This window comes from Toxotes jaculatrix, chromosome 13 (assembly GCF_017976425.1).
Source record: "Toxotes jaculatrix isolate fToxJac2 chromosome 13, fToxJac2.pri, whole genome shotgun sequence".
NCBI lineage: Eukaryota > Metazoa > Chordata > Actinopteri > Toxotidae > Toxotes > Toxotes jaculatrix.
Window position 1 is genome coordinate 10,596,320 of NC_054406.1, and position 27,684 is coordinate 10,624,003.

General features: G+C 39.5%; 1 protein-coding gene across 2 annotated transcripts; it reads left to right on the forward strand.

Annotated features, from left to right (window-relative positions):
* Window positions 1–1,441: 1,441 nt before the first annotated feature.
* necab1 (N-terminal EF-hand calcium binding protein 1) lies at window positions 1,442–26,834 on the forward strand. Of its 2 annotated transcripts, XM_041053551.1 has the most exons (13): window positions 1,442–1,585; window positions 4,191–4,215; window positions 6,541–6,649; window positions 10,664–10,689; window positions 10,997–11,094; window positions 15,818–15,954; window positions 19,824–19,945; window positions 21,346–21,422; window positions 22,413–22,460; window positions 23,668–23,780; window positions 24,628–24,705; window positions 25,290–25,381; window positions 26,267–26,834. In XM_041053551.1, exons 1-13 carry the CDS (start codon window positions 1,496–1,498, stop codon window positions 26,293–26,295), a joined length of 1,044 nt encoding a protein of 347 aa, XP_040909485.1. In that variant the 5' UTR covers window positions 1,442–1,495; the 3' UTR covers window positions 26,296–26,834. The 2 variants fall into 2 exon arrangements, with proteins under 2 accessions (XP_040909485.1, XP_040909484.1); XM_041053550.1 differs by lacking the exon at window positions 24,628–24,705 and having other exon boundaries at window positions 1,453–1,585.
* The last annotated feature ends 850 nt before the right edge of the window (window positions 26,835–27,684 follow it).

Consider the following 27,684-nt stretch of genomic DNA (forward strand, 5'->3'; position numbering starts at 1 on the left):
CATCAGGGTTTGTATTGATGCATATCTTACACATATCCTTCTGTATTTCTGTGAGCATAGCCTACAGAACAATGTAGTAGCCTGAAGGGAATCTCCCTGCTTGGCAGACTTACCATAAATTCATAATGAGGGGAGTGAAGCAGACAATAAGAGCATTCATGCATCTACCACTGCTCACCCCCGGCTCTCCCAGCTGTGGGTAAGGACAGCTTTTAGGTGGTAGTCCTCAAAAAAACTTTGTGTGGCCACTGCAGTGAGTCTCTCACAAAAGCTTACTCTTTTTCTACAACTTGACATTAAATACTTCACAGTGATTCAAAATGATTCATTTAAGCTGTGTTGAAGTATATTTGTGTGCTCTCATACCACTCCACTAGATGGAAGTGTTACATAGTTTTACAAACAATCCAAGACGCTTGTCTTGTCTTTCACAGTTGAGTTTAAGTTTTGAGATGATCGCTCTGTAATTATGTGGACAAATTAAATATCGACAATCAAATTCATTATGATTGAAAATGAAAACTTCTTTACTGTACATTTGGGGCAAACCATTACAACCAATAGAAGCTGTAATGAACAGACTGAAATGTAATTTAACAACCCTACAAGTGTAACCTCCATGTCCCCATCTTCAAATATATTGTTAGGAAAAAAAAACTAACCATAACTATAATCCTAATTATTATGGTAAACATAAAGGAAAACAGTTATTAAGAGAACAAATAAAGAAAGTGACCAAGCAAGAGCAACCTGAGAGAAACCTGAGACTGGCCTATGATATTTGTAAGGCTGATCTTTATCTTTCACTTAAAAATGTCACAAATGATCCAGATCACATTTTTACAGCTGCCCAGGGGGAAATGTCTAAGGGCATAGAGAGGACATGATGAATGACTCGTTTCATTCAAGCTGAAATGACCTTTTATCAGCCTTTGTGTCTTCTAACAAATAGTTCAGCTATATATAGCACTCTTATCATGGCACATATAGGCCCATATATTATCTGTTACAGAAGATATTTCTCAGTGATCTGAGTGACCAGGTTTGGACTCATCATAGCAGCAGCTGACATATGATAGTGTCAAAACAGACGGATACAGCCAGGAGGCTACATGTCAGGAAGTGTTGTGATTTTTGTGTCAAAATAAAAGCATGTGCATTTCAGTCTGTCGTAGAAAGTGTCGGTGTGTGTGGGACTAATGAAAAGAATACCCTCAAAATTATCCGCAGCATAATGAGATCATATTTGAGTTTGAACACGTTTTGAACACGTGGAGTGAAAGTGTTGCAGAAAGAAGCTATTTGTTAATGTTGCATTTTATAAAGTGAGACAATTAAACGTTAGATTGTGAAACTTTACTTCGGAAGTCGCGTGTTTTATTTTGGCTGCTTTAACAGCAGCACGGAGTCGCTGTTTCTGACCAGTGACAGTGATCAGATTAGAGGCACAAGCGGACACATTCCTCTGCAGTTTACTTCTAAAGCCACATTTTGGATGATGGATTGTTCGGAGGAGGTTCAGCCTGTATCTGAGGAGCCCAGCGCTCAAATGGAGCTAAAAAAAGGAATGTCGATTTTCATTGATGTAAGTAAAAATGTTTAATCCTTACTTACAGAACAAAATACATTTCAAAATATTCACAATTTATGCTTACGCTGGGGCATCCGCACTCTTTTTGAGTTTTGATTAAGTGCAGAAATTTTAGTTTTTATGTAGGGCTATAGTAACATTTAATTGAATTTTACTTAGGTGATTATTAAAATGACTGAAACTTAGATTTGAAGTGTTTCTTTTAAAATAGTTTTACACTGATTTTATTCTGCTACCATAGCCTATAAATTGTTATTTGTTGAAGGTTTTGAATCACCTGAATTAATATGGATCTCTCTAATGTATGCAGGGTACAGAAGGTTCCTTGTTTCATGGAATAGATTAATTTGACAAGCTTGACCTTTAATTTAGCTTCGTGGTATAAGGATTTCAAAGACAGGCCATCCATTTCTGTGCCACTGTTCAAAACCAAATACCAGGCTAATGAAATGCCAGAAGTTTGCTGGTTTTGAGTCTGGGTGATATTCTTGTGGCCCTTAATAAGCTAAATCTAGTTAAATTATGCTAAAATATATATATATTTATATTTTTATTGACATTAGAATATTTATTAACATTAGAATATGAAAAGTTCTAAAAGATCTTTTAGTTCTATGAGTATCATCCGACTAGGATTCCCAAAACTTGCAGATTTCCATTAGATGGTGAGGATTTGATTACTGAAATCCCATATGTATGTACCAGTACAGCAAAGGATCTTCTTCAAGTGCTTCGCTCTCATGAGCTTTCCCTCCCTTGTGTCATGGCACTGCTTTGTGCCTCGGTATCCGCCGCCTAATTATATTCCCCTCATTCCTCCACTTTCATTAAAATGTGATGTCTTAACCATAAACCTGTTGGCTGCCTTCAGTGTTTGAAAGAGACAGGAGAGGATGCACACATGGGAGCCAAGCTTTATTAAAGCTGGGAAGTCGTATCCATCACATCAAATGTCTCACTGATGTTGAACAGGTGCTTTATCTTCTGACACTGACTGACAGGGGATGAAACCACTGCTTGTCTTCCTCAGAGGCGAGATGGTTGACAGAGTGTTGCTTCTGTTATTTCTTGACATCTCCTGTATGATTGTCAGCCTCAGTCTGCTATGTGTCATTACGGCTGCATGCTGGCTCCAAATAGAGATTGCTTCCCTGTACAGTTTGCATGTGTTGTGTTTCAGTGAGGGTTTTTCTTCATCATTTTGATACTGTTGTGGTGCCAGACTTCCACTTTATTAATGGTTCGAACAGAGTAAAAAAAAAAAATCCTTTCCAATTTCTCATTGAAATTAATTAATTTTATTCATGCAAAAGATTAATTAGGATGAGGTGAGATGATGAGACCCAGTTATAAGTTGTTACATGGTTCAAAACGGTGCTGGTGTTATCAGTGTGAGCTGTGTCACGAAATTTCATGCATACTGTACAGTCAGTTAACAATATCAGGAAGAGGTGTAGCCTCTTGCAGAGTATTTGGAGAGCAGACTAAAGTAGCGCTGCAATTAACAGCTTTTTTCATTATCAACTAATCTGCAGATTATCTTCTTGATTTATTGATTCATTATTTGGGCTATAAAATGGAGAAAACTGTGAAAAATACATCATGTTAGCCTCAAGCTTCAGGACATCTCATGAACTGTCTCATCAATGACAGTCCAGAATCCAAAGATATTTTGCTTACTGTAAGCCACTGTAAGGAAAAGTACCTTATTCTCACAATCGTGAAGCTGAAACCATTGGTGTTTTTGCTTGAAAATTGATTTAAACAATGAAACAATTGTTTGCTGATTAATTGTTGCAGTTCTTTAAAAGAAACCTGGACATGTTTGATTTGGAATGAAGATACATAGAAGTGGCAAGTGACTGTTTTAACATCGGTAATTAACCATATTTTTCTCCTTGGCGTTCATTCACTCTTTACTTATCTGCTCAGCAGAATGGCCTTGTAGAGATAAATAAAGTTGTACTGAGTTGAATTAACATATGATGGAAAATAGAGATGGATGAAAGATGAGCAACAGGTAGAACTGAGATAGAGAGGGCAGACCTGTATGGGTATTGGACTGCAAAAGGAGTGACAAAGACTGATTAGCAAGAAAATTTGAAAGAATGATGTAAGTCAAAGACAGGACAGACTGCCAAGAACTAGAAGGAGGTGGGTGTGTTTTTTTAATTTGTGTCTTTAAGCACATAGCCAGATCAACCGTAAGAGGGAAAGTCCATACATTTTTCCCACTTTGGGATTCAATTTAAGATTTAAATCTTGCACATTAGAATTAGAAGAATTATACATGTGATAATGTGTAAATAGACTCAGAGTCTGTTCAGATTCTGCTTCACACATGCAAACATGACAAGAAGAGAAAGCGGGCAATGCTATTTTGAGGTTGGTGGTTCGAGCCTTTTAAAGCTGATGTGGTCATTGCCACTCTGCCTTTCATCTCTTCTGGACTGTGGGGCAGCACTATCAATAATTTAACAACACACTGCTTTTGAGAGTGTGATCAATGAGTCCCTTGCGCGCACGCACACACACTTATTTCAACTCCAATGATGTGAAACCTTTGTTGACAGCCCTCTTTTTCCCTTTCTTATTACAGATTTTACGGAGAGCTGATAAAAACGGTAAGCGTCTCACCATCCAGCTCCTCTCAGACTCACACTAACACACCCTCATCTTTCTTTGGCATTTCTTCAACCCCCTCTTTCTCCTGTGTGAAAACAGATGTACTTTCTCAATGAAATTCTGATCATGACTCTCTGCTGATACTCTTTCAGTTTCCATGGAAACAGGAAACTGACCATGCCCACTGAGGTTCAGTATCAGAGCAATAATGAAGAAAAACATCAAAAATTTGTACCAGTTAGACACTTTTATCATTGCAGACCACATTTAATGACTTAGAGGCATATGACTGGAGGTTCAAGGCAAATTCTGCTGTTGTTTCACCTCCACTATCTTGTGCAGTGTTATCACAGTGTGCAGTGTGAACACGCAAAAACACATAGTTTATTTTGTTGTTAACTAAGGACAGCAGGAGTCTGAATCCAGGTTTCTGCCTGTTCATCCAGCCCCCCTCAATCTAAATACTCTCTAACAAAGCACAAATGCAGGGAATCCAGAAAGAATTGAAATGATACTGTGTCACTGTCTCTGCAGTTTTTATGGCGCACAGGACTTGCATTTTAATTTACTGAGGCTGATTTACACAGTCAACTCAGACTGGTAGACTGTTCTGTTGTTTGTTTTTTTTGCATTAAAGAAATTAAACAAAATTCCTTTGAATTCTAATAAATTTCGATAAATCACAAATATCACTCATACAAGTTTCTTATGCACTTTCCTTCATTTTTGAGAAACACATGCAGTAGGCCTTTGTATACATTATTTAATTAACTAATACTTGAGCTATTATACATCACTGAGATGAAAATAACTTAGCTTAGCTTAGTCTTTGTGCTAAGCTAAGCTAACCAGCTTCTGGCTGTAGCTCATCTCAGCAAGAAAGCAAATAAAAACAACCAAATAATCCCTATTCTAGTTTCTATTTATTTATTCTCTATTTTTGGGGAACATGCACAGGATGTATATATTATTTTAACCTACTCTTTCATTAGCAGCCCAGAAATGCGAATACAAATGAAATATATTCTTAAATTGTACAGTCAGAGATGTTATATGAAGCTATAACAGTAGTGTGCCAAATCTCTCAAATGGACATTTTTCTTCACTGGGTGATGGAAAAAAAAGATGCCTCTATAGATAACCTCTCTCCCCCTCTCTGCTCAAGCCGTTTTTTTTCCCTGAGAAATTAAGTATCCTCTGATGAGGTTTTTTATTTAATAAAGACTGGAATCCCACTGTACAACTATGATTTTAGATCCTGCATCAAAATGCATGTAGCCCATTTATCCGACAGACTGGAGATGATACCACATTTAGTTTGCATAACTGTACACTGTACACTATCATTTTGTGTCAACTAGGACATGCTGTGAAGTGTAACCTTGCTGACACACACTTTCACAGTGAAAATGAAATATTAATAGTTTCATTGCTGGTTTTGATAGTATAGTATAGTATAGTATAGTATCACTGGAGTTTTTAGATAAGGAACGGGAATTAGGGTTTATCTGACATGTTAGCAGACACCCTGACATCACACAGTTCTTCTAGTAACGTAGATTTTGAACATGTTTAAAATAAGTGACCAAAAATAGCTGTTCAGAATTCATTATTCACATAGCATGACGTGCTTCATTATTCATTAAATGCCCGTCCCACGCTGCAAGTGATTTGTCATTCAGCAAGATAATAAGTCATCCCACATGTTTGTGTTTTGTGTTGTGCAAACAGCGGCACTTATATGTTGAGTCTGTTCCAAGATTATTTTTGAGCATGTATGTGTTTGCCTTTGTACGTCCTTCAAAGGGGGCTCTTGCTCCCATCGTCTATAGCGACATGACAGTCATACTGAACATCACCTCCAAAGCAGGTCAGCAGTGCAAATTTGAAGCTCAGCCACTTCATGTCACACAAAGAGAAGGACACTAATGGAGCCAGATCTGTATAAAAGACATGTTGTCAGTGGACAGTTGTCTTCATCCACACACTTGATGCAATCTTTTGCTGATTCAGCCCCTGCATTTTTTAACATGATGCATCCTGTGAGGGCTATCTCAGCCATCCTCATCTGCACAGAGGGTGCACTGAAATTTTTAATTAAATTTTATAATACCAATCTCCTGATGCTGAGGAATGAAGTGTGTGCTACTAACCAGTTTACCCACACACCTGCAGACACTAACCAAACTGCTTATTTGATCTTGATTTGTCTGTGATTTATGGAAAGTTTTGTAAAATGGTAACCTCGCCTCAAAGGATGTTGCGGCCCTGACTGAGCGGTCCTGACATCTTGTTGACAAGTTGCATTTGTGCTCTGTCTCCAGACGATGGGAAACTTTCCTTTGATGAATTCAAAGCTTATTTCTCTGATGGAGTCTTGACAGCTGAGGAGCTGAAGGAGCTCTTCCACACGATCGATACCCATAACACAGAGTAAGTCAATTAAATGCTTTATCTTTTAAATATTTTATTTCATAGAGGACAGAATTGACACATGGGTGATGGAGGAGAGGTTGATTTCGATAAGATGTTTCATACTCATGCTTTTTGGATAAAATAGAAATTCAGTGGCCACTTTAGCCTGCAAAGTATATTAGTTTTAACTTGTGTTTCACTCACACAAGCAGGAAATTTGAGGATATATTTGGAACAAAAAATATTCAGAGGAATTGAGCCACACTCTGATGAGAATTTATTCCTAAAGCTCAGTATTGTGAAGAGCAGCACTCCAGGCAGCATGGTTGTGTTGTTGTCTTTCAGCAAGACACAGGAGACTCATGCCAAACAAATTTCTCTGTGTGCCTGCCTGTCAGCCTGTCACAATTTTATATCGTACACGTAAGGATATATATATTGCAGCATTGTAATACAATATTATTGTTAAACTATATTGTTGTGTACCCTGGTACCACTAATACATGATTTTAATTTCCATGTCCCTACTCATTGATATTCTCCTGATCCGAAGGCTCAATGAGGAGATCCAATCACACACCATCAGTGCTTTGAATTTGATGTGACTTGAATTCAAGGTCTTATTAAAGCAGATAAACTGAGCAAGTGTGAATATTGAATGTGCTTCTTGTGCAGCCTCACTCTGTAGGCAGCCTTTAATACTCACTTTGATACTTGTCGTTTCCGCCTCAGCAGCTGATTCCTACTACCAGCCACATGAAGGAGGCAGGGAGATCACTGTCGTGTCAGGAGAGCAAACACGGGTCAGCAGAAATTAGCTGAGGCGATACAGAAGTGACTAGAACTAAATTAATACCCTGTTACCCGTGAAAAACACTCACTGGGCAATTATTTTGAAGGTAAATAGTAGGCTATCAGCATCCTCATGGAAGAGATGAAAGCCAAACAGTAGGAGAGGGGAATTAGTCTCTGAAGCTGTTGCATGACAGAGGAGGACTAAAAGTCTGCAGCCATGCTACTAGCTATATTAGCATTAACTTCATTGTACAGCTGGGGCAGATGAGAAATCTGTCATTAGTTTTGGACTTGTCTTTGTCCTGAACTTAAATAACACTTAACACAGTCTGAGAATCTTTGCGTTTTCAGTCCACCTCGGCCATGCCTGTTAGGTGTAGTTACAGGTGGAACACACACAAAGTCTGCAAAGATAGATTCTCAGCCAGAGATTGATTTTATTTAGCCATTCAGGCCAGCCTTGTTACTTCTTAATGCACAGTTGTGACTGTGTGACTGTTCAGCACTGTGGCTGTTTCACACAAAAAGTGTGGCATGAGCCAGTTTGTTGTAGTTTTCATGCATCCTTTGAACAATTCCCTGTGGATGCTTTGGTATTGTGATACTGTTTAACTAAGAATATCCTGCCCAAACTAAAACACCACATGGAAATCTTGTGTAACAGCATTACGCAACAGCAGGGTGGCAGGTGACATGCGGTGAGGTGAACAGTTGGGTGAGCACTGGCTGTGAAGAAGGCCACAGATATGCATTTGAAAATATTATAATAATGTATGTGTTAGACTGTGTTCACCCAGTCCTCAGAGATGAATAAAATTAAAAATAAGAAATTTAAAAAAATAATAAAACAGTATCTGTAGGTTTATTTCCTCTATTGTCCTCCTTTGAAAGGGGAGGGGACAAAATAACAGATCTCCAGGGCAGGCAAGACAGATTTAAACTGACAATAAAAACGGAATTAATGATTGACTATTTAATATTAATTCTATATCTGCAGTAAATTGAGAGATTGCACAAAGAACTGCATCCAAACATCTGCTGTATTTTCTGTATTTTTGCACATGAATCTACTAAATTTAAGTAAACCTGACTAATATAACTAAACTTAATGTAAGTTAGGCTAATAGTTACATTTACTTACCTTTTTCAAGACAATCAGTTTACTAGGTGTTTTTAAGATCAACTTGACAGATAGCATTAGTCATGCAACCTTTCATTGCATAATTGTAGCAGTTCTTCTACGGTCTGCTAAAAAATATATTCAGTGTCTGGAATCAGAGTCACATACTGTATGATATGGTCTTTAGTAAACATCTGACACACAAACGGGGAAACCAGTGATACTGCCTGTTTCTCTGTGACTTCTAGTGAAATTCAACAGTCTTCAGTGAAACAAATACCACAGATGTGTTTCACAGAAATAGAGCAGTCACACCAGTTTGCTGAAAAAAGTCACAAATCAAAATACTCTACTCTTAAGGTTGCTGTAGTGAGTGAGAAGCTAGAGGAGGATTTCTCTGTCAGAAAGTTTAAGCTATCCTTGAACCTGTCTTACTCTGCTCAAACAGTCTGTTTCAGTTCTGGGTAAATCTTCTGTTTGGTCAAGCTATTGGCCATTGGCCATAGATCAAGATTAAAGATAAAAAGGCATGCAATGAATACAATAAGGCACAGTAAACAAAAAATTAACAAAATCAAAGCAATAGAGTCTGAAATATTCTGACTTTTTCCAGTCCCTTGTGCAGGTCAGGCATCTTCAACATCAGTTGTTTGATTTTATTAACAATGTTTAAAGAGCATCCTGGTTATAGTCTTCATTAAAATGCTTGTATTTACTCAAGGCTGTGTGTCAGTTGTGATACATCCTTCATTGGTGTATTGAGACAGTATTTTGCAAACAGAGGATGAAGCGCTTTGAGCCACAGCAGCTGAAGAAGCTTTCTAAAGATGGCATTTTCCATTCCCTCTATAACTCGCTACCTGCTGCTGCAAGCACAACCTCATCATATCACTGCAATAAAGGAAAGACTGTAGGATTCACCTAGAGGCTACCTCCTAACACAGGATCAAATATTGATTATTGTATTTTTTTTAATTCAATTTCATTTCATTTTTGCTACAAATACCTGCAGGAAATTTAATTATATGAGCGGGTATGTCTGTGTTTTTTAAACCATCGAAATAATTTGTGATTTTACGGAGGTGAATGCACACTGCTAAAGTGGCACTGACACTGCTAAAGTGGCTCTTTCTCTCACTATTTCCAAAATCAATCTGGAAAATAATCAGCAGCATTAATCCATAATGAAGATAGTCATTAGTTGCAGCCTTGTATGATTAAAAATTAGCTCCATCTTGCTGCAACTGAAAAATGCTGTTTATGCATTTATGCAATACTTTAAGCACATTTACCTGATTATACTTACATACTTGTAACAAGTAACATTTTTAATATTCATCCTATTTCTGATAGTCTTTACGATACAGCTGTCTTCAGCGTTTCACCTGTGTGTGGTCCATTAGTAAATAATATGCCTTAAAATGTCAAAACAGACGATTTTCCAGCAACACAGCTAAGAGCTTTTTAGTCTTTTGCTCGGTTTAGTGTCTAACCTCTGCTTTACCTCCTCTGTTCTTGTCTGGCCTCTGTGGCGCTAAGTGTTTTCTTCTGTTTGGACCAATTGATTGCTGCAGTACTTTCCCCCTTGTGAACAACAGCAACAGCTTGTGTGGAATAGAGTTAAAACCTATGTAATTCCCCAGCCTCGTTCACTGTTACACGGATGTCTCCTTTGTGTCTCTTGAAGATATCTGTACAGAGGATACAATGGCTAATTGTCCACTTTGAAATGTTCTCTTCACCCCATCACCTTTACCCCTTTCTTTCACTCTTTTTTCTATCTGTTTCTGTCTCTCTTTTTCAGACACACAAACACACTCAGAGCTCCCTGAAACACGCTGATGCATGGACGTTGATCACAAACAGCCAAAATGTATCAGGGGTTTTCTGTTGTAAAATTCGCTGTCTGGCCTATAGCCCACTCTGGGGGCAAAAAAAAAAAAATGCGGCTAAATTATTCATGACATTTTTTACTTGCTCCCATTTGTCGTCCTGCAGTGATTCACCAAATCACAGTCCAGGAAAAGTTTTGCAGAGATGAAAGAAAAGTCTGTCACCTCCTTTAACCTTGAAAATTCTTCTTATCTAAATATCTCTCTCATTTTTTTGTCTTTCAGCAACGTGGACACCGATGAACTCTGTGGTAAGTTGAGTGTTCATCTAAACAAATGTAACTTTGAATTTTAGTAATATAAGGCTGCACTCTTCTACTTGCTTTATCTTGGCTTATCCAAGCTCAGAGTCAGGAGCACCACAGACCCAAATGCTATTTGACATTTTCCCAGCATAAGAAAAGAACCATGTTAGACGTGGTCACATGCTCTCTGACCAAACCCCTACAGGCTGTGTGACTGAGGTGTCACACCAGTGCTGCTTCAACAAAACACCTAAAGCCCTGTCCCAACTGGTTAACTCACAAATTCTTTCTTTCTTTTTTTTTTTTTTTGAAGAGTATTTCTCCCAGCACCTCGGCGAATATGAGAATGTTCTTGCTGCCTTAGAAGACCTGAACATGTCCATATTGAAAGCAATGGACAAAACAAAGAAGGTAAGATCTGAATCAGCAGAGAATCCAATGAGCCAAGATAATTATGCAGAACTTTTTAATCGTGGACATTAATGCTTGGTGGACACTGTAGAGTGTCCAGCTGTGACCAGTGTAAAGACTGGGTTAGCAGTGTGTGTATGGTGTGCATGTGTTTCAGTTTGATTAAGTTATGACTCTGAAAACAAGGGCGTGATGTTTGTGACAAACTGGGGAAAAGAATGATTAAAAAACAAAAAAACTGCTTACATTAAGAAGCCTTGAGTATTTGTTCAGAGTTCTCATTCAAACAGTGTATTCATATTCATTTACATTCCTGTGACATACTCATAACACACGCCCACAACTCCGCACAGTGAACATCACACTGACATCTCATGCCGTGCACATACTGATAATAATAAGAGATGTTTGATTTACTCACAGTGTGGCCTGAGTTTCACACAGCAAATCTCTCCCAGCATGCTCCTGTGCTGCCCAGCTGGCTTCCTCAGATCTCCCATTAGTCAGATTTCCATTACAGAGCCAAAAAGGACGAGCCAGGGCTCATTCATGCTACTAATTAAACCCCAGAACAAAACATGTTATGATTCTTTTTGGACTTGTAGCCAACATAGATGAGGAATTAAATGGGTTGTGGCTGCGTTACCAAACAAATACTCCTTTTGATCCTTTATTTTTTTTGTAAAATGCTCTTGATTTTACTGTAGAGCTGTGGTTGAAGCTGAGTACCTTGTACATTATCAGAGAGAAGAAGAAGAATGGTGAGAGTGGCAAAGGAGAAAATATACAAATAGACAGGTACAAGATCAGGGACAACAGAAAGACTGAAGGGACAAATAATAAAGAGAAATGGAGAAAGAATGACGTGGTGGCTTACTAGATCTGTGGGGAGAGCTTATTTTTCTTTCTACCAGAGTAGTGTCTCATCTGACACATATGACACATGCTGTGAAGCTCAAATCGCCCCTCAGATCGGCACTGAAACAGACACAGCTCATTGAGGCTCCTTCAGAAACAGTGTGAGTGTGGGAGTCAAACCGTTCATTTGTCAGGGGTAGTTTTTTATTAGCACAGAAGGAGGTTACACATGTCGACATTCAACTTCAACACCTAAAAACAATGTGGTGACAGATAAAGGTTTTGGTTTTAGTAAATGGTTGGACACTTAATGAACGGAAAAAAGACAACAGTGAGGAGAGATTTTAAGAAAATAGTGTCAAATAATGCAGAATTTCAAGAAATGCTTATAAGACAAAACGGATTCTAAATAAATGTAGTTGCAAAAAACAATTTATACCCTTGAAATAAGTTTTTCACTCCATACAAAAGGTATTTTTCCTTGAAGAAGATTTCACCAAAGCTGGACCTGCAGGAGCACAGCAGTGAATTACACAAGCCTGAAATTCAGCCTTCTTTTCTGCAAAGGCAATGAACAATCCCTTTGCAATCTTTCATAGACCTCAACATGCGCCGAGCTGTGATGAGGTGCGAAAATCAAATTGCACCTCAAATCATTTTCTGTTCTCCAGGAGAATAGTTGAGAGCAGGAAGTGAGACAGCAGGAGAGAAAGGAGGGAAACAGCACAGGCAGAATGGATGTGTATTTTAAGGTCTTGCTGTGGATTTTTTGTAAAGCCTTGAGTCAGCTCTCACAAAGTACACAGGAAAAAATGGGACAAATCCTTTTTTTTTTTTTTTTCGATTTACTGTCTTCAAGTTGCTCCCTCACAGACATATACTCCAAAATGGATATTCGAGCTCAAATGAAAACAAATTATTCTGGACAAATTGAACAGAACTGAGGAGCTATTGACCAAGGCAATAACTTTCAAATGAAATTACTAGGATTACTAGGATTTCACACTGCTGATGTCTCTCAGGAGTCTTTTAAAGTCTTTACTCCTTGAAGCCTAAATCATAGTTTCCTCTTCTACAAAGCGTGTGTGAAGCCACAAAAGATTTCTGTGACCCAAAAATGAGTCATAGTACAAGAAAAGACAGAGAAGAAATATAAAATGCCCTGTATTTCTCTGTCATTTGTCATGTATTGACTGAGTGAGGAGTACAACAGATGCTGCATTAGTCACAGACTAAAGCTCAGTTGTCTCTGTTGAACTGTATATGTATTTGAGTGGGTGGTCTCTGGCTGTGGATGTGTGTGAGGGGGCTGGCTCTATGTGTGTGCGTTGGAAGCTTGTTAGCGTGTGCTCATGAGGTAATTTGTGTATACGTGTGTGTGTGTGTGTGTGTGTGTGTTTTGCGTGCATGCATCAAACATCCATGCACATGTGCGGGGGAGCTGGAACAAGAGTGTGGCTCTAAATCACAGCCAGGCATGTATACGTATTTGTTCGGCTACATTTGAGGTTTAATTTTGCAAAAACAATCATGCCAAAGCTATTTACAGGTTTGCCATGCACAACCTCCTTTCCTAGCGGGTCTCAGGTGTTCATCACCTGCAGATAGAGGCAGTTGACTGAGTACTCACACTGCACCACTACTGTCGAGTTAGAGTTCAACATTTTTTCACAATGGCAAACATTTTGATGCAGGAAAATAATATTTATTGACTACAGTAGGCCCTAAGTCAGTTCAGATTGAGTCTAGTGTGTTTACTAAGCAGCGATTTGCACATCAGTAAACAGGCTCTATCACAGAAACTAGTTCTTACAAATTAGTTGTTTCTAAATTTATTCAGGAAGAAGTTAGGAAGGATAAGTAATTAATTTATGAATAGCTAGTGCAACCCAAGTTCTAGTTCTGCCAAATCACTTCAGGGTATTTCACGTCAAGCAGCTTATTTTTGACTTTTGATGACAATTTGCAATCAGGGTTTGAAAAATCATTTGGCAAAGATAGAGTGAGATATGATTTGTGGAGCAGGTTGGGGAGTATGCAGTCATAGTCCTGACTAAAAGGCTTAAATAGCGTGATTGTGGCAGCAGTGTGGGGTCAGAGTCTGAAGTAGAAAAATGTTGAAAACTACAAGGCACCATCTCCAAAAAAAGCCCCCCTTTGACCTTTTGTACGACTGAAAATGAAAGATGAAGGGAAAGGCACAAAGGAAAGGAAAAAGGCAGACCTTAAGCTGTTTAGAATGGCTGTAGATTGGTGAGGCGCACACGCACACGCGCACACACACACACACACACACACACACACACACACACACACACACACACACACACACACACACACACACACACACAAAGGTACAGATCACAGGAGGTAATCTATGCTCAGATGGTAGAGACTGACCTTTACCAGTTTTGTCATGACTCACTCTCACTCAGTGAATGTGCATGCATGTGCAAGTGTGTGTGCATGAATGCGTGTTTGCTGATCGTGTGTCAGAAGATCAAGCAAACCCTATGACCAATAACGATTCTGGGTTTTTTAAAAGGCAACACTGCAAAAACCAGAGGTTTTGTGCATTTTGTTCTCATGGAAAACAGAGTACAGATTGTTATCTGTCACATTTTAGGACAAGCTGTTCAATCTTTGGTCAAATAGGTTAGGGAGAGGACCGATGGGAGAAGCCTGGGACTAATGATCCTCTCTGTATTCTGGAGAAGAGTTCAGCTCTCTCATGGGAAGACTCCCGCTCAACATACTTTAATTAGAGTGTGTGTGTGTGTGTGTGTGTGTGTGTGTGTGTGTGTGTGTGTGTGTGTGTGTGTGTGTGTGTGTGTGTGTGTGTGTGTGTGTGTGTGTGTGCGTGTGTGTGCTTCAACAGTCTGATAAACACAAGCAGCTTTTAAAATCAAACCATCTTCATTGTACATTTGAAAATGAAGTAATTACAAACAGACAAAAACATTGAAGTCAGTCTATTTCTCTTTCTGTCACACACACACACATACACACACACACACACACACACACACACATTCCTGTTAATGCATTAGTCATTCTCTAATCTAACTCGCATTAGCGTTTCCCTTCAAGTCTCTCATTGTTAGTCGAGTGTACAAACAGTTGCGATGCTGAAAACTGTGTGAGCAGGTGCAAACCGCAAACTCTGTTGTGCCGAGCATCACTCACCCCCCTTTGATTTGATCCAAAACAACACTCAGCCCTCCTGCTCTGGTCCAGGCATAACAAATGATAGCTCTCCAGAATGTCATTCACTCTTTTTCCATCAGCTTTCACTCACAAAATAACATATATTGCTTGGTGTGGAGGAAGTTATTTCTTTGGCATGATTTTGAGTGAAGATCACATATTCGATGTTACTTTTTATTATGTTTTTTTCTCTGATAGAAAGTTAAAATGCATTCTTTAAAGCTGCACTAATCAATATTATCATAGTAACAATGGATTAAATAATTACTTGTATGTGGAGAGTGATGTTACCACTGTGGAAGATATTAAATCTCTCCATCCTATATGGATGTATATGTTTTGCTGTCCTGAAGTGAGCTGACAGATTGCCAACATCAGACTAGCATGACTGACTGAACACATCATAGGAGGTGGATTTTAGCAGATAGGAGATGGAGAATGTGAACACCAAGGATCTGACATCTTCTCCTTCCTCCTCTTCTGTAGCAGGCCTGTGTAATCTTTGCTAAATGAATGATCTTGTAGGCATCTTTTAATTAGCAGGGGAGGTCTGGACGTTGAGTGACTCTTGGTTGGCATGTGAAACTTGTCACAGCTCCTCTTGTTGTACCCTATCATTCTTCCTACTCTAATTCCTCCTCCTTGCCTTGATTGACAGGATTATCAGGAGTCCACCCACCTGGAGCAGTTTGTGACCCGCTTCCTGCTGAAGGAGACAACCAATCAGCTTCATTCGCTTCAAAGCTCACTCGAGTGCGCCATGGAAACCACAGCCGAGCAGACTCGCCAGGAGAAGTAAGAGAAAAGACCTCTCAGGACCCTCACACATACACACACATACACACACACACACACACACACACACACACACACACACACACACACACACACACACAGTTAGTCTTTTAAAACATAGACCAAATGTATTGTATAATGGCAGCCGTAATTACAGTTCTCACAGCTAGTCTAATAATTTTGTCCAAACCACAAGCTCTAATTTATATCTCACATTTTTCACTTAAATGATGCTTTTATCCAAGGTGCCATACAACAAAACAGTTTCTTACGCTGTATTTGTTAAGACCACCTGCTCTTCCCTATAATGCAGCAGATATCTATAATCCTCTCTTTATTTGATCACTGTGTAGATCCCCTTCCTGTGGGGAAATATAAGCAAACGGAGGAAGTAAATTAAAAAGGGATTGTTGAGACTTGAGAGAAATTAAATATGGAGAGTAGCAGAATACACCTGAATACAAGGAGGATGCCACTGGTTATGTGTCAAATCAGAATCAAAACACAGAAAAGCAAAACAAGTTAGGTGTAGGAAAATGCATGTTATCGATGAGTTATTTCAGTCTATTAATCACATTACCCCTACTCCAACTCTGTCTTTAATACAACTAGGATATACTAAGATTTATATATAAGGATTTTACATGACAGTACAACAGTTAGATTATGACCTTAATGTGGTTATGAGTAAATTATTATCATGTTTATCTGTGAACTGACTGATAATGAACACTGACCCACACGCTTTTTATGTTTGAGAGGCAAACCTGAGGCACAGGGGGCTGTGTGTGTGTGTGTGTGTGTGTGGTTGTGTGTGGTTGTGTGTATGGGTGCATGCAGTATTCGATCAGTCTGCTTCTGCATTCAGAATTCAGGCATGCCCCTGGTGTGCTTGGTTCATTAGTGATGATGACTCACCAGTGTACAAGTGCACAAGATTTCATGTACAGTTTTTTTTTTGTGTGTGTGTGTGTGTGTGTGTGTGTGTGTGTGTGTGTGTGTGTGTGTGTGTGTGTGTGTGTGTGTGTGTGTGTGTGTGAGTGTGAGTGTGAGTGTGTGTTTTCATGGTGTATTTAAAGAACAGGTAATGACGCACGGTCCGTTTGCATCCCCTCACCTGTCTGACTTCACAGTCGAGCTGCAGCTTCAACACCTTAGCCACGATTCGCTGCAGACATCTGACAGCCCTACATTCCAGAGAAACAAACTTTGTTATAATCCCTTATCATCATGTTGACCTGTTAGAAAGTAATACATGCAGTTTAATTGGCATTTTGACAGTAAATGCTGCTCTACTTGTTGCCACTGTAATGGAAAAATACTGCTGTAAATATTACTGAAAATGTTACATTGCTTGCTCACTCTATAAATGGGTCTGTATGCTTCAAACAGCTCTTGTCAAATGGCGCAACAGTGTCTGAAATAAAGGTGTACAAATGAATCATTCTCTACAAATCTTCAAAGTGAAATTACTCTATGGATTTACCACAGACCAAGAGCGAACCACACATTTGAAACACATTTGAATGGTGAAAAAAAGTGAGCGAACTGCATCATCAGTAACCACGATTTTTTAAATTGAACTGAACTTTGTAATCTGATTAAAATCAGCCTGGAACTAGTCCACCGCTAGTCTGGAGCCCTTAACTTTCTGAAGCAATCTGACAAACACACCCACTTTACACAGCGATTAGCCTGGTGTAGAGACATGAAAAAAGTGGGCAACTCATCCCTCACTATGACGGCAGGGTTTTTTTGCCCCTCATTTGAGTGTGGACATTCTTAACACTTGTGACTCATCATATGAACTAGTTCATTTCAAGGAAAAACCCTAGCCTTTAGTATCACCGCCTCTGCCTTTGATATGTTTGTCTACATTATATCGACAACTGACAAAATCATGACAAACTATTTCAGCATTTATCAAATGTAACTCTGTTGTAGGACTTCACAACCTCCTTAGCAAGAATACTTGTTTTTTTTTACACATTTTTGCACGAGTTCATCTTAAAAGGATCCCTGTAGGATTTTTTTTTCTTTTTTTGCTCTCCATCATGTCCCTTTTCTCACCATGACCATGATTATACCTGTTCTCACAGGCAGAGAATTCTTGGCTTGCGTAATTGATCATTTGTGTCAGATAGACCATCACATATTCTTCCTTTCCTCCCTCCCTCTTCTCACCTCCTCTAAATGTCTCTTTCTCTCTATTTCCCTCTCTTGTTATTTTCATTTCTCTTTCCCCCTGACTCCCAGAGAAGCTCCTTCTCCTCCAGCATCCATCTCTGAATTGCCGCACTTGAGAAAGTCCCCTGTGCCCCTGAATGCCCAGACATCTAGAGGATCTGACTGTTTCTCTGGTGGCTTTAAATGGGTTTCTGTGGTCAGGTATACATGTGTGAAGAGGCTGTGGACAAATGGAGGCTCATATTCATGGAGGCTCGGCAACACTTGGAAGTTTACAGTGCTATGGGTCATAAAATAAAAACGCCTCACCAAAGCAAAGCTTTATTGTGTGAGGCATTTATAGGTTTGTTGATCAGTGATAAAGCTTCAGTGATTGCTGCTCCTGAAACCGAGAACTGTTGTTCGCCTTTTGCTAATTCTGGCCACAGCTTTCTCTGTAGAGCTAAACCTCCCTTCCAGGGAGGAAGGGGGAGGGAGCTTCCCTGGAAGCTGTGGGTGAACATGACAATGGGAAGGCTACAGATCTTTGCTCTATTACAGGTCTCAAACTGCTTTAGCAATTAAAGTTGCTACGTATGTGAGAATATGACTCACTGGCAAACCAAGAGGGACCCGCCACCAGTTCCTCCTCCTCCTCAATACCTCAAGGATATGAACATGTTTGACTGGAGCCAGTGGATTAATTACAGTGTATTTCTCCCAGATGTGGAAAGGAGCACTGAAAGTCTCTTATGGAGTCATATGAAGCAACCAGACTCTCCCTAACAAAAGGAGATCATTCTTAATGAGCTGAATGGGATTTTAGTATTCGAGAAAAAGCAACTACCTTTAACTAAAAATGTGAGCTATTAAATACTGTTTATGTTAGATATGTAAAGGGTAAGTGATTAAGCTGGAAATGTAGAAAAGATCAGTGTAAGGTCTGAAAATGTTAGAAAGGTTGGAAGAGAGTCTTTTTTCAAGAGCCTTTACACACACACACACACACACACACGCAGACATATAAATATGAGCATGTGAACTCACCTGCACACACACACACACACACATGCATCCCCGCAGACACCCAGAGGTCTTCTCAAAATATGGGGCCAAACAACTTGACAGCAGAAAGATAAATCTTAGGTGATGTCACCCTGCGGCTGCATGTACCTTGTCACTGGCATTAGCATCACTCTCAGACCAACACAACACAAATATAATGAAAGCCAAGACAAAATTTAGGCTTGCTAAATTTATTCTCAGCCAAGACATGTATTCATGAGAGTGTGGGCTTCAGTCACCCATCTGAAGTGTGCCTTCTTAAATTGTTGGAAAAAAAAAAGAACCAAATATTGTCAAGTCCTGAAACATTTCAGTTGTAAATCTCAAACCTACAAAACGCGAGTGATCCCTCTTCTGTTTTTGGTGCAAATGATTACACACAACGAATGCTCGCAAGCAGCACTTGAATCACAAAGTCACAATTTCTTTTTATTTTTGAGATCAGCAGATAGTGGAGACCAAATTCAATTGAATTTTTTTTTAAATTGTGGGGCCCATCTGTTATATGGTGTGTGCAGCGCACCATATAAACCAGCAGAACAAAGGGTCATTTAATGTTCACAGTCACGACCATTTTAAAAAGGAAATATGCTAAAACATGGTATGTCAGAATAATTATTGTCCTCTTTTGTCTCCAGACAGGGCCCACCGAAGCCAGAGGTTTTGTCCATCCAGTGGTCGGGTCGTCGCTCCAATCGGAGACTTCAGAGGAACAGCAGCCTGTCACCCAACAACCCGCTCCTCAGTCTCGTCAATTCAGGTGAGTTTTTATGTTTCTTATGTGTTCATGTGTTTTTTTCATATGTTCTGTTGTGGGTTTACGTAGGTGTGGGAGGGAAAGTATATTGAGGGAGAGACAGAACAGAGCTTGAAGAGGAGGGTCAGGTGCACATGTGTTTTCATGTGTAGGTTTCAAAGCTTCTGAATGCTCTGGCTCTGGCTCAGGTGAAGGTTAGTGGTGTGGGGGGTGGTGAGCTACAATGTTCAGAGAGAGTAAACGGCGTTTGTTGATGACTGTTTGAAGTGGGTACTATTTCATACACAAGTACACTTATTATACAGGCTTCTGCGGCTGCACACTGCCTCAGCAGTCTGTATTGGATAGAGGCACTCTTTCTGAGCACACAAAAGGAAATAGAAAATTAAAGTGGAATAAAAGAATATTGATCAGTAATCCAGAGACTGATCACATTACTTTTTAAGCCTGAACTTTATACCTGAAGCCAGTCACATCACTGCTGCCCATATCCAAGGTGGAATCTGTAATTTCTAATCATAGTATCTGGTCAGCTCCCTACCACTGTGTGTCTTGTAACCTCACCATGTGTGCAAACAGACTAAAGACACAACACAGCAGACTCCTTTGACTTGTCGTAGCAGGAGAAGCACAGGTGAAACAAATTTTGCTCCATCAAGCATCCCAGTAAGTCAGTTCATCAGTTACACCTGTGCTAAAAATGTCTGCCCTGGAAAAGGTTTAATGACTCAGAGCAGAGTTTGCATTAGTAGAGCATTTTAGTTGCTACATAACCATTTTTAAAGTAGCTGTTTATGAATTGACTGACATGCATCAGCACATGTATAATTCTCTGTTAGAAAATAATGGTTAAGTACACTCACTTTTTGTACACTGCCAGCAAAACAGTAAACTAAGAAGATTGATATGTAGTACATACTGTATAGAATTAGTATGGATTTGGGACATGGTGTTAATGTCTCCACATTAACCTAGAAGACTAATGAATTTCCAATTTTTCCAATCTTTTTTGGTCAGTTTTTCATTGATCTTTATTCCCAGCCTGGTTGTTGTATGTATTTAACCATTGTTTGCACACAGTCAGTTTTCCATTAGACCTCCATTATGGCTCCAGCTGTGGTTGCTAGGCGATCTGTGAATCAACTGCAGAGCCTCTATAAACTTCGATTACAGGCCTCAAAGCTTTTTTTATTGACTGGCACTGTCATACGTTGCATAAGATGAAAGGAAACCTTGAAATACCTCCTGGGACACCAGCACTATTTTAGAGTATTCAGTCCAAACAATCAATAGAGGAAAATGTGTTTAAAATAGAGTTGATGTATGCAGCTCCTTTCATCCCTTCATCTTTGTTGTTTACTCTTTCTGTATAAAATCCGTCCTCCTCTCTGTATCTCCTCTAGGTGTTTATGAAGAAGACAGCCAGTGGATGATCCAGGTCAACAGACTGCAGAAGCTTATCGACCGCCTAGAACAAAAGGTGGCTTCCTTTCTTTGAAAATTTCCACGCTCCGTTCTTCTTCTTGCCTTCTTCTTTTCTCTCCAGCTTCGCTCGTTTCTCATCTCCGTCTGTCTTCTCTCGCCATCCCAGGCCATCTGGTCGTTACATCGCTCTCTCAAATTAACAGCAAATTATTGCAAGTGGATTCACAACAATATTAGCTAATTAACTCAACCCAACAACACCCTCCCACGTACAAACACATACACATATGTACAGTATACGGGAAATATCAGCTGCACACAAGCTGATATATTTGCGTGTGCTGACTGTAACGTTACATCTGTTGTAAAGATGTTTTTTAGGGCGTAAAATATGGAGCAGCTTCTTTCTCTACATGTTGACCTGGTGAATCCAGAAAAGGCTTTGACCCCAAACTGATTTATTTTTGCTTATTTCATTCGTCATAGTTCTTCAGCCGTGATGCAAAAGCACATTAACGTAACATCTAAATACAGAGAAAACAAATTTGAAACAACCTACAGAATATAATGTTTATAATGTTTAGATTTTTGCTTTATTTTATTTTCTATTTTATTTAGTCTTTTATTTCTTCTTATTGTATTTCTTTTGTATTTCGACTTAATTATATTTATATTATTTGTACTGATTAATTTAATTTTACTTTAGCTTATTATTCACCTTGCTTCATCCTTTATTCATTTCACAAATATAAATAGAGGACTAACCTTGGGGTCATAACTCCCACAAGGGATCACAAGATACATCTTGAGGGGTTGTGAGATAATTAACAAGAGAGGAAAGTAAAAACCATACAGTAAATCTACTACACAAGATAATATTTACGTATTTAGACTCTCCTGGAATCTTTCCATTTTTCTTGGACCTTTCTAGCCTTTTTCAGCTCATTGTTTTCAGTCACTGATGTGTTTACAGCTTTTCCCTGCTGCCCCCAAGTGAGAAAAAAAAAATCTTTCATTCTAAGTTTTTTTTCCTCTTGTTCTGCAGGAGATTCGTCTGGAGCCTGTTGAGGAGGAGGTCTTGGAGAGCAAATCGGTTAGTTTACCGACTTTCGTCTACTTTTTTGCTGTTTCGCTGCAACGACCACTTTGTGTCACTTGGTTCTCAAACGGTGGAGTAGCACTGAAAGGGAGGCCACACTGACAATAAGCGATCAGCGGTCGTCATAGCAACAGCAAGACTGAAAGTTGTCAGAAGTGTTTTTTTTTTTCAGGTCTTCCTTTGCTCTGTCTGTCTTTATCTTTTATCTTTCTGTTTAAGGCTCAATGTTCAGTTTTTAAGATGAGGCTCGTAGACAGTACATGGAGGTGTGGGGGTGAGAGAGGTAGAGAGACAGAGAAAAAGAGATGGAAAGAGAGTAGTAGCTGACAAACAAACACTGGCGGGAGGATTTCTCTTCAGCTCGAGTGTCTTCCATCACTGACACGTGAGGAAGATGAAGAACATTTATAGCAGAGAGGACGGCCAAAATATGGAATTCAAAACCAGTTATTACCAGTATTATTTATCACTACTAAATATAGTATAGTTCTAAATACTGAGTGACAAATGTAAAGTCACAATAGATAAAAAAAGAAATGTGCAATAAAGGCAGGTTTGACTTGTGTGTGTGTGTTTCTCCCAAATTAGCCACAGAGAGAGAGTCCTGGGGTGTTTTCTCAGTCACACACGCACATCATTAACACACACATGCACCTTAGGCCAACAGGCAGGCCATTCTCTTCCTGTTCCCATCAGTCTTTCTGCCTCTGTCAACAATTCCTCATCAGCCTTAGGAAATGATTAGCAGGCTTTCGACTGGCATGATTATCCAGGTTTCCCTGCTTCTTGTTCCCTGCTGTTCACGCCTTAAGATGGAGATGCTTTTTCTCCTTCAGGTACCAAGATATCAGAAAAGATTTGTTTCTCCATCTTCATGGTCATTTTTTTGTTCACATTGGGACACGTATGTTGGCTAATGTGTAAAGAAATTGCTGCCAGTACATTGGATTATGGATATTTTTAACCAGCTTTCTGGTAACAGACTGAGCCAATGTGAAACTCTGCCAGAAGATTTCTGAATGTCCCTCATCTCTGTCAGACTCTCTCCCCACCAGAAGCAAATTCTGACCTTCTGACTTTTACATATTTGTGTGTGTGTGTGTGTGTGTGTGTGTGTGTGTGTGTGTGTGTGTGTGTGTGTGTGTGTGTGTGTGTGTGTGTGTGTGTGTGTGTGTGTGTGTGTGTGTGTGTGTCTTTACAGCACATCCTGATAGTCCAGAGGCAGCTCTCGGTGCTGGAGGAGGAGCTGGAGGAGTTTCGTTTGGCTCTCAGACAGTACATGGAGTGTGCCTGCGCCCAGACTGGATGTCTACAGTCAGTTTATAATCTCTTTGTTAGCTTTTCAGCTCTTTCTGTTGTTTACATTTTAACAAAAGTCTTTATAAAGCAGGGTCTGTAATCTTTATAAAACTATAGGAGACATTTGTGACATGTCAGTCACAAAAACAGCACATCACAGCTTTGTACTGTTTGTGCATCATAGTCTGAAGGATGATAGCATTTTTGCTTGTAACTCAAAATCTAGATCTATTTGAATCACTCCCTCACATTCCTTAGAATAGTTTTGAGCAGTGCCTTTCTACGTAAATACGAATTTCATCAAGAATCTAGTGTGTTGGTTTATTAAATGGTTAGTTTATGCAATCTCCATTAGAAAAATAGAAACTGGGCAACAGTTGACTCTCATGTCGAAACTTCAGACATCTTCTGGCTTTATCATCACATTCAACCACAACATGTGTCAGTAGGCGAAAGAACATTTGCATTTTTTTCTTCTCCAGCCAGAGATCAAAACTTCCCCGTTCAGTTCTGTCACCCTAATCACTCTGTGGTTAACTTCAGCTTTTTGGCAGAACAAACGAACGACGGCCGCCTAAGGGACGACATGACATTTACAGGCTTTGTCATAACCACTTCTCTAACTATCCAGTCATGTTAACTCATTTTCAAGTCAAAATGAGACTAAAATCTGTGACAAAACACTGACAAATCATAATTTGAGGGTGAAGCCACAAAAGGCTTATTTGACAGATCCACATTGCCTGCATTCAGTCAGAGTGTGGAAAACAATTCAGACAGAGAGGCTGTGTTGGGGGACGTGATGTAGCACACTAATTAGTGCTTGCATGACTTGTGCTCGCTCTTGTTTTGCATTCGGCAGCATTGCAGTTCAGCGGCTGGCAAATGAATCACGCTTCATTCTCTATGAATTCTGGGAGCACAACAATGTGTGGAAGAAGTAAGTATGCACTCGCACCATATGCATCATGACTAACGCACCACGGCCTGTTCACATAAATCCCAAATTGTTCTGTGTGCTCAGCTTGAAGTCACTGAGAGAAGGTTGGGTTCACACTGTGTTTAGTGACACTGAATCTGTGAAGCATTAACAACATTAATGAGGAAAACAGAGGAGGTTACTACAACTGTAACCTCAGCGGGAACAGCGATAAAGGAGGAATCAGTGGTAGAAACCTAAACTGACATACTGTGGAAACTATTATTAATCAGGATTGTTAGTCTGGATGACTGTGGATGAATGTGCTATGTGCTAATATCATGCTATGTCTAGTTTGTTGCCATACATTTAAAATGAAATTAAATGCTTCAAAAACACCGATATACACACATCTTATTGTGAACATACTTAGGCAGACTTAAGGGACTTTAAATTTAATGTAAATGTGAACTGCTGACACTCCCAGTTTGAACTGTTAGATTGGTATTATATTCATGAATGAACTGTTGTGTTTTTAAAACATATGAAGCCATTCATACACTGTCCATGAACTGTGGTTCAGTCTTCTCATTTCTTCTGTCCAGCCACCTGCAGACAAACTACAGTAAAACCTTCCAAAGGGGGAATGTGGACTTTCTGGAAACTCCTGAGAGCTTAACCACCATGCTGGTTCCTGGTAAGAACATTCATTGTAGCTCCTGTCCTGATCCTCACATCACATGACACTCAAACCACATCTAACGGCGCTTTCTTTGATCAAGAACTGTGACATGGATAAATATTGAGCTTGAAGGTTACTTTGGAAACAGCAGTTTGAACAAAAAAAGAAAAAAGAGAGAAAGAATTAATAAAATAAAATTGTCAACACAAGGTACAACTTTTTTGTTTCAGAAGCTTTTAACCACACCTCTCTGCCTTCCTCCTTAGATGGAGCTGATTAGTTCTTGTGGAAAATCATTTTTTAATTGAACACTTTTTTTAACTTAACATTTGTAATATATTAAATTTAAGAGTTTAACAGTAAATTTATAATATAACTTTTGTCATTCTCTATAACTCCAGAGGAGGACTATGCAAAGTGACTGTAAGCTGTGGAAGCTAGCAAATTGGACCTTGCGTTTAATGTATTTGTTTGTTTAGTTTAGTTTTTTGGTGGTTTGTTTGCTTTTGCAAATAGATACTAGATGTAGCTTTAAAGCTAGTCATGTATTGTATAAATACATTTAACAGCCATCTACCTCTTCCAAAACTGCAGTTAAATCAAAAACATCAGACTTTTCACTACTTTACATTCATAACATTTTGTCCATTTTTTGCCATTGTTTTCCAGAACTTATGTCTTAATCAGCTCCCTTTGTTTTCCCTTCTTTATTACAATGAATTGGTCTAACAAGCATTACCTGCTTCACATACCCACCCACAAGGACTCAGAGCAGAGGGCAATGCTGAATAAATTTGTCATAGCTTACTTGGACACACAGATACACAATGTAGGCACACAGAGCGCAGAGTGTGCTCAGTGTCTAATTGATTGGGGTCATTTTGTGTGTCTCCTCCACAGCCTCATGGTGGGTCCTCAACAACAACTGAAAGTAGACAAGCACCCTCCACCGATCGTCACTGCTGGATGCAGAGAGCAAATAGTCACCTGTCAACACATCAGGAAGTTCACAGCGACACACACACACACACACTCAAAAATAAACGCACACACTAACTAAACACAACTCGTGAAGTCATGGTGATTAGTATAGATTTTGTGACCTCCATGTTCCTTCATAGTTAGGTGGTAGCTGATATAGCCCGTGTGTGTGTTTGTTTACACTCACTAGACGACGCTCTGACGTCCTAAAAGCAATGACCTCATCAGACGGAGACCCATCTGATGATCTGACATCATCACTGTGTTTGACGTGACATCATCTGCAGTCTGGAGTAGATCATGAGAGCTGAAGCATGCGTGTGTGTGTGTGTGTGAGAGAGAGAGAGACAGAGAAAGATGGGAGGGGGTATAATTGTATAAATTGTAGCAGCTCTGGGGAGCTCATTAAACCATCATTCTGTTGTTTCTGTATTTAATGTGCCAAATTGAAATAAAAATGTGTTGGGTCATAAATAAAGACGATATATTGTTGTGTACACAGTATGTATCTCTGGCTCACATTTTTACCCCTGTCGTTTGATTTGTTCCTCAGGATATCTCAAAAATAACATGAAATTTTGTTTGACAGAAATGTTTGTGTGACAAACAGGGAATAATTGTTAAGATTTTCACGTGTTCTTTCTGCGTCTTTAAATTTATAGTGATAATAGTGATGTGTTAATTTGTAACAGGAAGGTGATGATTGGCTCATTATCGGGCTCTGTGTGCGCCTACAGCTACTGAAAGCTATGGTGTTAAACTGTGGCACACTTTCAGTGTGTTTGTAATTTCCAGTTGCTGTTTCATTGTGGTGTTATCGTTGCTGAACTTGATAAAACACATGAAACACACTCTCTGACATACCAAGCCTCACGCATGTACGCGTACACACACCTGAAGGCTTGAAGCTCATGTTCATTGGATCCCACGGTTCAAGCTGCAGATCACATAACAAACTGGCCAGCCAAGTCCCAGCCAGCGTGTGTGTGTGTGTGTCTAGAGACCAAGATTCATGTCAGCATCAGTGGCTCACTAATCACAATGAGAGTGCCTAGGGCCAAGCGGATGCCGTGGGTAACGTATGGGCCGGCTAGTGTTACACACAGGGAGCATACAAAGGCAACATCCAAAACCTCTGACACCATCATAGTTCATTCACTGCTGTCAATAAACTAGACACTGGAAACTCAGCTACACTCTGTGCACACAGCGCTGCAGTATATTGACTGGAAAAGCTGTGATTTTAAACTTTGCATAGAGCACCACCTAGTGAACAGAGAGAAGAACTACAGCTGTTAGAGAAAGACTGCTGAGCATTATACTGGTTTTCTCAACAA

Excerpts from the sequence above, each read along its gene's own strand:
- necab1 (XM_041053551.1), top strand. The coding sequence starts at position 1,496 with ATGATGGATTGTTCGGAGGAGGTTCAGCCTGTATCTGAGGAGCCCAGC. Across the intron at positions 6,650-10,663 it reads ATCGATACCCATAACACAGA|CAACGTGGACACCGATGAAC; the intron begins GTAAGTCAATTA and ends TTTGTCTTTCAG. Across the intron at positions 15,955-19,823 it reads GAGCAGACTCGCCAGGAGAA|ACAGGGCCCACCGAAGCCAG; the intron begins GTAAGAGAAAAG and ends TTTTGTCTCCAG.